The sequence below is a fragment of the Rhinolophus sinicus genome, chromosome 2 (genome assembly GCF_057876585.1).
Source record: "Rhinolophus sinicus isolate RSI-liver-muscle chromosome 2, RSI-T2T, whole genome shotgun sequence".
NCBI classification, from domain to species: Eukaryota; Metazoa; Chordata; class Mammalia; order Chiroptera; family Rhinolophidae; genus Rhinolophus; species Rhinolophus sinicus.
This window is the reverse complement of record NC_142502.1, coordinates 8,147,943-8,160,694: the sequence shown is the minus strand read 5'-3', so window position 1 is coordinate 8,160,694 and position 12,752 is coordinate 8,147,943. Positions and strand designations below refer to the sequence as shown.

The window sequence follows — 12,752 nt, the reverse complement described above, 5'->3', positions numbered from 1 at the left end:
TAGCGCTGAAATAGGAGCAGGCCTTCAGTAGTCAGGGTACTACGGTTGTGGTTTTCTGTTGTTAGTTTTCTGTATCCATTATCCATTTGTCGTGCAGGGGACCCTGCTCGCTGCGCCATTTGTCGTGCGGGGAGTCATGCGGGGTCTCTGCTCCCGTTCCCCACACAAGAACGCAGGATATGGCGAGGCCAAAAAGGAACACCCACGGAGCCATAGGTAGGGGAGTCATACCACTATATTCTCTCTGGCGGCACTATACTCTCACTGGAGGCTGGATCCACACTGTTCGCAAACCATCATCCACGCTTGCCAGCCCAGCCGCCATCTTCTTGCTAGGCCCCATTTTCTGCTAGCGTAGCCACAGCAGTTATATTAGTGGTCAGTGGCTCACTGGTAACAGCTGACAGCCAACTAGCCACAGCTGATGGCCATCCCATCACAGTTGATGGCCACTTACTACCTGAGCCAGCACCTGTCTATGTGAGGCCGAGCCTGGAAACTACTTTCTGGGGCTCTGTCCTCACACTCCACCCCTACAGGCTCTCGCCTCACAATCTACACGACAAGCGTCTTCCGCGAGGGGCCCTGTGCGAGGAGCCTGGAGGTGAATGCAATATCCTGGACACAGCCAGGCTCTCTGGGCACAGCCAGGGTTTCTCAGGGCACCACCAGTACTTCTCGGCACAGCCAGACTTCCTGGGCTTCTTAGGGTACCACCTGTCTTCCCAGACACAGCCAGGGTTTCTCAGGGCACTGCCACTCTCTCTGGGAACAGCCCGACTTCCTGGACACAGCCAGGGCATCTCAGGGCTCAGCCAGACTTCCTGGACTCAGCCAGGGCTCTCAGGGCACTGCCACTCTCTGTGGGCACAGCCAGACTTCCTGGACACAGCCAGGGCTCTCAGGGCACTGCCACTCTCTCTGGGCCTCTCAGGGTACCCTGCTGGAACAACAGCGGCTCACAGTCAAGGTGCTTACATATTCTCAATGGCGGCTGATCAAGACACAAAAGCAAATATCCCCCAGTTCCACTACATGGTGGTGTGTTCCCAAATAAACAGCTAAGCTGTCCATTAAATTAGGGATGGAAGGCAATTCCCCATAGTCCATAGTCATTCGCCAGGGCTGCCCTGGGGATGAGGGACAAACTTGACCTCACCCTCATCTCCCATGGAGGACTCAGCAAGCGTTACCTCCTGGGACTATAAGTCCTGCATCCGGGCTGCCTGAGCAGGAACTTCCCCGGCTCACAGGGCTGTAACGACCTTTGCTTTCTCCAGCCTCTGCTGGTTGGGGAACCGTCCACATCTTTCCACCTCTCCACGGGGCTCCATCTCTGCAGCAGCTGCATGGCTTTTCCTGTGCTGGTGGGAGAACCGTTCACATCCTCCCACCCCTCCACGGGGGTCCAGCTCTCCGGCAGCTGCTCCTCCTGGTCTTCCAGAGACTGAGTGTTCATACACACAAACTGCTCCACCACTCTTTGGAGAGCTTTGGCCGGCACCATATCCTGCCGACTACGCCATGTGTCGTGCGGGGGACCCTGCTCGCTGCGCCATTTGTCATGCAGGGTGTCATGCGGGGTCTCTGCTCCTGCTCCGCACATAAGAACGCAGGACATGGTGAGGCCAAAAAGGAACACTCACGCAGTCATAGGTAGGGGAGTGAAACCAGTATATTCTCGCTGGCGGCACTATACTCTCACTGGAGGCTGGATCCACACTGTCCGCAAACCGCCATCCGCGCTTGCCAGCCCAGCCGCCATCTTCTCGCTAGCCCCCATGCTTTTTCTCTTTCTGCTAGCACAGCCACAGCAGTTATATTAGTGGCCAATGGCTCACTGGTTACAGCTGACGGCCAACTCGCCACAGCTGATGGCCATCCCATCACAGTTGATGGCCATTTACTACCTGAGCCAGCAGCTTTCTATGTGAGGCCGAGAGCCTGGAAACTGCTTTTTGGGGTTCTGTCTCCACACCATTTGAGTCATAATAAAGTTGCATGTCATTTTTCTTAAAATATCTACCTTATGTCTAGCATTATGGTACTTTACAATTTTTAAAGTTTGGTTAAACTCCTATTTGCTTTTGCAACATACATAAAATGAAGCACTTTTCATAGTAAAATATGCTTTTACTATGAAAATTTATCCTACATTAGTTATTTAAGGCATACTTTTGGAGCCTTAGCATACATCTGTGGTTTTCAAACTATTTGATAACAAGGCCCTTTTATATTCTTAAAAAATTATTTGAGGCTCAAAAGAACATTTGTTTATATGGGTGTTAGCTGTTTATATTAAAATATTAAAAATTAAAACTGAGAAATATAATACATTTTTATGAAAAATAACTATATTTCCTAACTAAAAAATTTACTGAGAAGAGTGGTATTATTTTACATTTTGGCAAAATATCTTTAATCCCTGATTTAGTGAAAGATAGCTAGATTCTATTTGCTTTTGCATTCAATTTGTTGCAATATGTTGTTTTTGTTGAAATACATGAAGGAAATCTAACCTCACACAGATATGTAGTTGGAAAAGGGAGGTCTATTTTAATAGACTTTCAGATAATCGTGCATATTTTTTTTGATACTATACCAAAACTCAACAAGTGGTAGTTTCTCAAAGATTAGTAGCAATATAGAATTTAAATATATCAGTGAATTTTTTGGTTATATTAAAATGTATCTGTCTTTCTTGCACTTTGAATGGCTCTTTTACTCAAGCATAATTTGTATCATCGTGATTGGTGATTTTGGAAAATATTGGTTCACCAACTTAATACAAATCTTCCAAATATTGTCACACTGAAATACGAACTACCGTGTTCCCCTGAAAATAAGACGGGTCTTATATTAAGGTTTGTTCCAAAAGACGCATTAGGGCTTGTGTTCAGGGAATGTCATCCTGAAAAATCATGCTAGGGCTTATTTTCCGGTTAGGTGTTGTTTTCGGGGAAACATGGTACAATATAAAAGTTCACACTTGTTAATATTACCTCCAGTTGCATGCAGAATGTCTTTAAATCTTGGGGAGCTATCAAGCTCACAGTGATAGATGCTGGTTTTCCCAAAATTCTAATTTTAACTTGAAAGTTCAACTTTTATTATGGGCAACAAATACTGTCAGTTTCCTTAAAGTGACAGGTTCATTTTGTTCATGTTCAAGTAAATGTCTGCCAAGGACCCAAGCCTGAATTACAGTTATTTGTCATTCATTCTTTTCTGTAAACATGGTATTCCATTATAAAAGCAACTTGTTCAGCTTGCAACTTTAACTGTAGCCCAAAGTGCTTTTTCTCAGGGTTACCATTGTACTTCAGTAGTCAGCCGAAATGCTTTATATGTGGTTGCTACTTAGAAACACAGAATTTTAAATAGCTATGTACATAGTGGTTGAGATTTAATAAAATTAGTAATTTTTCCTGCTATTGTTAAGTGAAGCTGACACTTTAAAAAAATTTGATGATGTGGTACCAGTGGTGCTAAGGAGCTATCACTTTTGCACCGTTGGTGCAAGTTGTCAACATAGTGAGGAAAGCAAATAATGTCTTAGTGTTATTAGAAAAATAATTTTGACCTTATAGGGAATTTACAGTTTACATTGTTGTATTTGATGAGGATGCTTTAATAATCCAAATTATGCTCTTAAATAGTTTAAAACCCCTACGTGTATAGAGCTGGGTCTTGAGAAGCTGCTTTTGCTCTTCCCATTGGACACTGACCGAGGCCAGAATCAGTGCTGAAGGTAGTAGGAGTATGCGGTGGCAGTAGCATTTTGGCAGGAAGAACGTGGCATTCATTAGAATTTTATAGCATTTGTTTTCATTCTTTTCCTCAGGTACAAGTGCTTCCTGAGAGATTTTGGTTGTTTTGCTTTATCGGCATATACAAAATATATATAGTATGACACATCTGAATTAGGGTTTCTCAAGGAAATTGTGTGTAGCATCTGCCTTGCTCCTTCCTGCTGCTTCCTGCTTTTATCAAGTATCTAGTTTATGCTCTAACCAGGGAGAAGAAAGATAGGGTTCTGGCCTCTAGGAGCAGAGAGGAGTGTTGGAATGCAGTGTGATGAGCGCCATCACAGAAGTTAGCAAGGTATTCTGGGAAGTGTCACAGGAGAGGTGCTACTGTAGGGTTCGGCTTGGCAAGGGAGTGGGAACATGAAGGAGAGGACGAGCACAGGACTTTGGGGGGCAGGAAGTGGCCAGATGCCCTGGTGGTAACACAGGCTGGATGGGAAGGTTGTTGCAGGAGACAGGACGAGTGAAATCAGATGGTAAAGGGTCTTGCTGTGACTTGATCCCGTAGATGGGGGGTTCTCAAAGCCTGGTCCTCACACCAGCTGCGTTCGCATCTCTTAGGAGCTTGTTAGAAATGCACATACCTGGGCCCAGCACTAGAGGTCAGGGTCAGGTATTTTGGGGATAGGCTGTCTGTTTCACTAGCCCTTCAGGGATTGCCCAAGCCAGGAACGAACAGTCCAGGCTCTTTGAGCAGTCTTGAATTTTAGGAAGGTCACTCTGAGAGTCCTCTGGAGGGGTGAATGGTGTGGGAACGTTAGGGACTGAGTCATGGGCATGTTTGTGGATGGGGTGCAGGACTGGACTGCAGGCAGAGGGAAGGCCGGGAGGATGGACTTGCTGGAGACAGATTCTGGAGGACTTTCTCACTAGGAGACGCTTGAAAAGCTGAGAAAACAGCTGTGCTTTGCGCTGTGACCTGTCTCCAGTCGGGACGGAGGGGTTTTAAAGGCCTTGCTGCCACGTGTCCTCAGGGAACATCTTTTACCGATAGTGAAACAAATCAATCCACATAACTCGCCTGAGCCACTTCAGTCTCCTTTTGGAGGTTTCCTGCTTATCCAGGACCGGGGCTGAGGGCTCAAGTTGCACATTCAGGGCCCAGAGTCCTAGAAAGGACAGCAAGGTGTGGGAGAACAGAGGCAGTGGGTTCATTCAGATACGCCAGCTACTTACCGGCAAATTTAATAAACGGTACAAGGCATCCAGACTCCTTATGTTGTGTCTTGTCTGTAAATTGGTGAGGTATATATACCCTTTGCTATTTTACCAATCACTAGCTCCATTTGATATGTGTAAGTGTAAAGATGGGTCTTCAATTTCAGTTATAGCAATTATTCTGTTAGAACCTTTATTCTTCGGCATTTTAAAGTTTTTTGTGTTTTTGTTTTTTTTTTTTTTTTATCCTATTTTGTTTTACAGATTTGTAAGACTCCAGGGCCTTCAAGCTGTGATTAATGAGATGGTTCCTGAAATGACTGGGAAAGCAGGCACTATGTGTATCAGTTGAAGAGTGTACATCTTTGTATATTTAAAACCATCTTTATATACATACACATTTACGCAAGAAGACAGGCTCACTTGGTGCACACTTGAAGAGTTTTACATCTGATGAAAATTAATTTAAGACTCAGATGGAGCAACTTGACACCACTGGGCTCAGGAGCCCAGGGAGAAAAATACATCACTAATGGCCAATTTTCCATATGGTCTTCACGGGTAAAGAAAGTTTGCAAAAGAAGAAGAAAAAACTTGCACAGATCAAGCCTCAAAAATACCTCTCCAGTTTAAAGAAGAGCTAAGTGAGACAGTGACTGAGGGAGAAGTGTGATTTCAAGCATTGCAGGTGGGACCAGGCAGTGTTTTTTGCACTTTATTTTTCAGTAGGTTTGATAATTTGGACAGACTTTAAAATTCTGGACTGACAGTAACTCTTACTGTGTGGCTATGGCTAGAGCAAAGCCATTACATGTTTGATGGGACAAGTGTGAACAATGAACTGAGTCTTTTGCCTTTGTCAGTTGACTGTACTCGAGAAATTTTAATTTATGATTTCCCTTTTCCTTTTCTGTATCTATAGGATAATATCTTAAGGTAGCAATTGAAACCGATAATTGCAAAATAAATCCCAAGGAACAAGCAAAGCTTCCTTGCTTTGGACTGTACTTGTGGTGTTTGGAAACATTCTCTGAATGTGAACTTCAGGAAAGGTCCCATGAGCAAAGCATGGTAACTCTTTAGGGAAACAGTGGGGAAGAACCCCACCTTGCCTGTGTTTCCGTTTGAAGGGATTCGCTTTTCTGTTGAGTGAGTCCAAGAAGACTTGCATATAAGAGGAGGATTACTTGATGGACTTAATTCTGAGATTAGTTTTCTTTCTTCAAGATGAAAAAATATGTGATCTTTAGGAGCAGAGAGGGGAGAATTGATTAGGTGAGGAGGAAGGAGACGGGGGCGAAAGAGCCTGAGTCCTGCAGTGAGGCTCCGTTTGGTCAGCAAGAGAATTTGGGACTCACCCGAGGCAACCCTCGGACCACTTCCGGAGCTTCAGAACATTCTGGTTCTGCTGAGTGGAGGAGCTTCCTCCCGATGCCTGTATGGCACTGAGCGCTGTGTGGGCCTGCGTGCGCTCGGGCGTGAGATGGAGCCCAGCACTCCCCCGGGACACAGCCACCTGCCAGGAGACCGGGGTAGGCTCTGAGCCGGGACGGTTCTGGTACTGAACAGTGGGAAAGAGTCTTCTTTTCTTCCTACGCTCGGACTGCTGTCTGCACAAACTCGGGTCGTTTTGCACGGTTTGTGTGCCTTTTTTTCCCTTTATGCAATCTTTTTCAGCTTTAGCAGCAGAAATTTGTCTAGTTGAGAAAACACGCCAGAGGGCAGCTTCAGAAGGAGGATGATCCCCTGTGTTCTGTCTCTGCATCTGAACTTTTGAAGAGAAAAATTCCAGCTCGAGGGATTCTTTTAAAGCCTTAAGTTACTTGAAATCTATGTATTTGCAACCCTTGGTCTCTGGAATCATATTACACTAAACTGGAATCTCAGGCTGAATGAGAATAACCAAGTTGAGTAAAAAGAAGAAAACTCAGTTTCTCGATCACCAAGTATTAACGCTCTTTCTCCAAAGGGTCAACCTGCTCTTCCTCTAAGGACTTGAAAATAAAAATGGACCCCACGTTTTTTTAAGCATTACCTTTTCTTAGCAGACTGCCATCATCTTTTATAGAGGAATTTTTTCACTATGCATTTGGTGGATCTTTATACAATACGAACCTTCTAATTAGATCCAGGTCAATCCTAATTAAAGGGAGTCGGGGAAAACAACGCAAACCAACCAGGAAAATAGAATAAATCAATGAAAGGAATTGGTTTAAATTTTTTGGCTTTCAGCATTACTTTGTAAGTCAAACAGTTCACTGACAGGAAGTATGTATGCAGCGGTGGAACAGGGGCCCGTCCTTTGCAGCGACTCCAATATCCTCTGCCTGTCCTGGAAGGGGCGCGTCCCCAAGAGCGAGAAGGAGAAGCCGGTGTGCAGGAGGCGCTACTACGAGGAGGGCTGGCTGGCCACGGGCAACGGCCGGGGCGTCGTCGGGGTGACCTTCACCTCCAGCCACTGTCGCCGGGACAGGAGCACTCCCCAGAGAATCAACTTCAACCTGCGGGGCCACAACAGCGAGGTGAGCTGCGCTTTCCTCTCACTGTCGGGGCACTTTTGTGGCGGTTTTGAGCCTCCCCCCTCCTTCCGCGGACTCACAACTTCCTTTCCTTCCGTGTCTTAGACTCGCTGCCAAGTGAGACTTTTCAGACCATGAATTCTGCCTTCAGGGTTCGGGTGGGAAAGTGGTAGGCCCACCCCGTGCCCATTGTTTAGTTACTGTATCGGCCCTCGCCCTCCTCCCGGTGCGGGAACCCCACGCCCACCCCACCCGCATCCCGGGAGCTCCAGCGAGGAAGTGCAGGGAGGTCGGGACCCTGCCTCTGGCCACAGCCCAGAGCCCAACGCAGATATCAGGCCTTGCAATCTGCCGATTTCACAACGGAAAAACTTGGGAATGTTTTTCTTCTGGAAAACAATTTCTTAGAGATATTATCGATGTCATACAAGTTAGTCATGGTTAGTACCGATTTTTCATTTAACAGGATTTTCTTCACTTAAGAGCAGACAGGCAGTCATGCATGTTTGGTGGAATTAGTTTCATTGTAGGGACACATCGCTATAGGAATGGCCCCGCTTGGGTTCTTCTCAGAGGAGTCTTCTGACCCCCGGCCCGCCTCACCCCCTCTGTACGCTGAGCAGCCTCCCTTCTGTGGTCGCCAGAAGGCTGTCTGTTCTTGTGGCCTTCACTTCCTCACCTCCCAGTGTTTAAAATGTCATTTTTATCCCTTTTAACCTGCTGGCCCACTGCACTGTGCCCCCCCCCCCCCCCCCCCCCCCCCCCCCCCCCCCCGCTTGAAACGGTCAGCTTCCTGTTGACTGCAGGTTGCTAAACCCATAGGTCACTTGATTGTAATTGACGTCTTGGTGGCATTCAGTGGAGTTGAAATGTTACTCTCGCTTGCTTTCCAGGACACTGCACTCTCCTGGTTTTCCTCTTACTCTTCTGGCTCCTACTTGCCACCCTTTGCTGGCTCTGCCTGTTTTCACTTCATCTTTAAATGTTTGAGGACCCTAGGCATGCACCGTCTTCTAGGTGATCTCTCTAAGTGGGCTTTAAATCCACCTGTGACTGGTGGACTCCCCAATTTATATCTCCCATCTGCCTTCATCCTCTTAATTCCAGACTCCATTCTTCGACTTGAGACATAAGATACAAAATCAGACGTCAGTTACTAGGCGTCTCAAATGGTAGGGCACCCAAGAGAACTCGTTTCCCCCGCCCCTTCAGCCACCAGACCTGTTCCACCCCCTGTCTTCTCCCCAGGACCAGACAGCCAGTCAAGCTGCAACGCAGAGTCCTTTCCTTGTTCCCAAGTCCAGTTGTTAGCACGACCTCCCACTGTATTCGGCTTCTGAATGACACCTGAAACACTCCCCCTCTCTCCTTGACCTTCATCCTCACGGATATTTTGTCTTAAACGCTGCTGTTTAACCCATTGTGGAGTAACCCGTAAGGGTGTATATTTATTTTCTCAAGTGTTGTTATTCTAAAAAACTTAAATCTAATGCACTTTATTATCTTTTCTCCTTCCTAAAAATACTATATGATGTGTCACAATTCCAAAAAGAACGAGGATTTTTGGATTACAAGAGTGAGCTCCCTGGTAGTTGAATCTTAGTTTTCCGTTGTGCTCCGTGGTGAGTCTGAACATCTAGATTTGGCCTTCACTCTCCTTCCTGTGGTCCACCCTCCTTCTAGAAGACCGTGCTACTGCTGGCCTGCCGAGCCTGGTCTTTTTGCGTCACTGTGCGTGGTGAAGATCAACTTTCTTAAACTTAGGAGAGATTTGAAAACCACTTTTGATTTTAAAACAATATAGGATTTAACAGATTTCAGGATCTATACACGAATTCTAGTGAGAAAATTTGGCTAATTTGGGGTTAAAGTCACTGTAAATCTTTTATCTTCCTTATCAGTTGTTCATAAAAAGTGACTTTTGGTGGATGTGTGGTCACCTACTGTGGTATCAGTGATGGACGTACAGGAGGACTGTTTTATTGCCTGTTTCGCCCTCTTCTGTTCTTGTTCTTCCATCTCTAGTGCAAGACATTCTTTGTCACTTAACTAGCTGGTTTGGTCCTGTCCATGTCATCAGTTTACTCATGGTTAAATGGACATAATTCCTCCATTCAGAGTTGTTGTGAGAATCTATGGGAGTCTTTCTTTGAAAGGGCTTTGAAAATGGTGCATGCTATGTATATAAATAGTGACGTTAACACACCTCATACCCTATTCATTATTTTCTTTCCAATCCTTATGATATCACTCATAAATTCGGTTACTAGTCTGACTCATGAGTCCAGAGACAGTGTTTTTTAGTTTCTGTTTTACAGTTAAGATTTTAAAACACACACACACAACACACACACACACACAACACACACGCGCGATTTGAAAATACACATGCCATCAGCAGGTATTTATTGCGTCTCTGTCGTTCGTGTATGCGGTGTGTATGCTCGCCACTGTGGGGTGAGATAAATGACGGTCCACCACGTGGAGCCCACAGTCCAGCAGTGAGCCTGCCGTGTGCGCCTGGGTATCTCTCTCCACTGCATTTCAGTTAAGTACAGAAGAAAGCTTGGGCTCCTTGGAGGAATTCAGGGTGAGGTTTACCACAGATTTTCTGGTGAAGGTGACTTTTGAGTGGGGCCTTGAGAAATAGAACTTAGATCGGTTTTTTTTCTGGGTAATGCAAGAAGGAAGATTCAGCCACATTCTAGCTGCAGAGAAGCAGTTTCTCTCTTCTGTGTGACGAGAAGGCATCGTGTTTTCCTTGTCTCCGGCCTAAGCATACGACTGTTCACCTCATTGCATCAGGTGTTTCCCTAGGATGACACTCTCGGAGTCTCCGGCTGGACCAGGATGGGGGCCCATACACTTCCACCTGCCCTGAGACAAAATTTCCCTCATTGGACTGGCAGTTGGTGTCCTTGGCTCCTTTCCACGATGCTATGACATGGTTGTGGTTTGCAGTGGGGGTTTTATCCACTGGGGTTTTCTGCACTGTGATCAATTGTCAACAGCAGAAGGTTTGACCATGGTGCTGCCCTAATAATCTGACCTACGCAGTGCTCACGTACGGCTCTTTCTGTGTGCAGTGCATTTGCATGCAGTTGTAGTCAAGTTTGAGAAATGACGTACTCGTGTGTTCCTGACCTGTCTGAATTAAAGATATCTTGTTAGGGCCTTGGCCTGAGTGACTCACTTTATGTGGCTCTCCTGGTAAAGCAGCCATCTCGCTGATTTGTGGGAGGGCATTTTAGCACGTGAGGTGACTGTGTCTGTCTGGTTTCCTTCCCAGGCAGGCCCTTTGGGTGTTCCATCGCGTAGGCACCTCCCGTCCGGCAGGGGTGAACCCGCCTGCGTCATGGAAGACAGCCCTCTTAGGGTCGCACGGCAGGGGCGGTAGGAGCGGAAGCATCTCAGGGCTGCCTGTGGAATGTTCATGGCTTTGATGGTGTACACAGCGGATTTCAGAGCTGTGTCGTGTTTAAAGCTGTGAATTCCAAAACCACAACCTCTCACACTTTCCTGTACTTTTTTGCCTATAAACTTTTACTATATTAAAAGAGGAACAGATAATGGAAACCGTTTATATCCTGGAAAGGAATTTTAAAATTTTTATTGGGGAATATTGGGGGACAGTGTATTTCTCCAGGGCACATTAGCCCCAAGTTGTTGTCCTTCAATCTAGTTGTGGGGGGCGCAGCTCAGCTCCAAGTCCAGTCGCCGTTTTCAGTCTTTAGTTGCTGGGGTGCAGCCCACCCTCCCATGTAGGAATTGAACCAGCAACCTTGTTGTTGAGAGCTCGCGCTCTAACCAGCTGAGCCATCCAGCCGCCCCCTGGAAAGGAATTTTGAACAATAAAATGTATCTCCTAGAGTTTGGTGGGTGCTCCATTTTTACCTGTTAGCTTTAGTATTGAGGATTTCTTGAGTGGGAAAAATGGACTAAAAGGATTTTCATAGTGAGACTGGGAGGATGGAGCAATATATGAATGAAGTGAATGTGATATTTTAAAAGTAGGTTTTTAAACTTCTTGAATATAGGCGTAGTTAACTTGCTTTTCCTGAGGAGAGTATCTTCTTGTTTAGACTGGGCATGAAAAAACACGAGTGGTGGATGGGCTAGACTCACAATGCTGGGTCAAGGAAGGGGAGGTGTGGGTGAGAGCTGTCAGCAAAGCTTCCTGGGGGTGGGGGGGTGCTGGTGCGGGGAGCTCGGGGCATGAGCTGGACCTTGAAGCCCCTTTGGGTTCTGAAAACACTTAAAAGCCCATGGGAGGCTGAACACTGCTGGGCTTTGGCACCACGACAATGAAGCAGGAGCTGACCTGTGAGTCACAGGATAGATGTTGAGCTGCTGCTGCTGTAACAGTTGCCGTATGTTCTGTGGCCACAATTTGCTATGTGCTTTATGTCTGTTATTTTGTTTAACCCTCATAATAACTCTCTCCAGCTTTGTTTTATTACCTGCTCTACAGTTGAAGAATCTCAGGTTCAGAGATGTTATGGAAGTTGTCCAAGGTGCAGAGCGGGATGATGAAAGTGGCACCTGGGATTTCAGTTCCTGTCTCTGTGTTTTTCCTTCTATGAGACACTGCTTCAAAAAAGGTGAACCATAATGAGCAGAGAAACCGAGTTATGAGTGACTGCGACAGGGAAGAGTTTGCTGAGGTGTTGGAGAGCGCGGCAAGGCCGAGCTACTGGGCTGGGGGACCGGCCTCTGAGAAGTCCTGATAAAAAAAACAATAGTAATAAAAGTTCGTGGGATGAAAGAAGGCAGTGCTTTGGTTTGGGTTGCATTCTAAGGCCATTAGAAGATTGTTGTATTCAAATGGAAGTGTTGAAAAAATCATGAGTATGAAAATTATTATTCAATTCAGTGCATCATCCGCTAGTGTGGTATCTGCAAGTTGACAGCACTGGCTGTACTAAACTCATTGTGGATGGAATTGCTTCAAAAAGTAGTGTGTAAACATCAGTCACTGTGACACTGATAGGGGGCCTCGTGGGACTCTTGAGACGAGCGTGTAACCAGTTATTATAGATGGAAGTGTTGGAGAAACAGCTCTTCTAACAGTGTCTGATGAGTTCTTATTTTGAATAGGGGACTGTTCTAGCAAAGAGGCACACATAGGAGCATTTCTGTTTATTAAGGTCAGAATTTTGTTTCACTTAAACTGGCTTATCTACTTTTATACCAAAGCATAGTATGAGTGAATTTTTATCACAGTAATACTTACACATAGGTCAGTGCTAATAATAAAAAATAGCAG

General features: G+C 45.9%; 1 protein-coding gene across 2 annotated transcripts in view; it reads left to right on the top strand.

Moving 5' to 3' along the window:
- The window catches only part of TULP4 (TUB like protein 4), a 202,835-nt gene that overhangs the window by 51,628 nt on the left and 138,455 nt on the right, over positions 1-12,752 (top strand). For both annotated transcript variants that reach the window (XM_074333760.2, XM_074333761.2), the window contains exon 2: positions 5,232-7,489. In XM_074333760.2, the coding sequence (XP_074189861.2) occupies positions 7,238-7,489 (252 nt within the window). In that variant the 5' untranslated portion in view covers positions 5,232-7,237. The remainder of the gene's footprint in view (positions 1-5,231; positions 7,490-12,752) is intronic.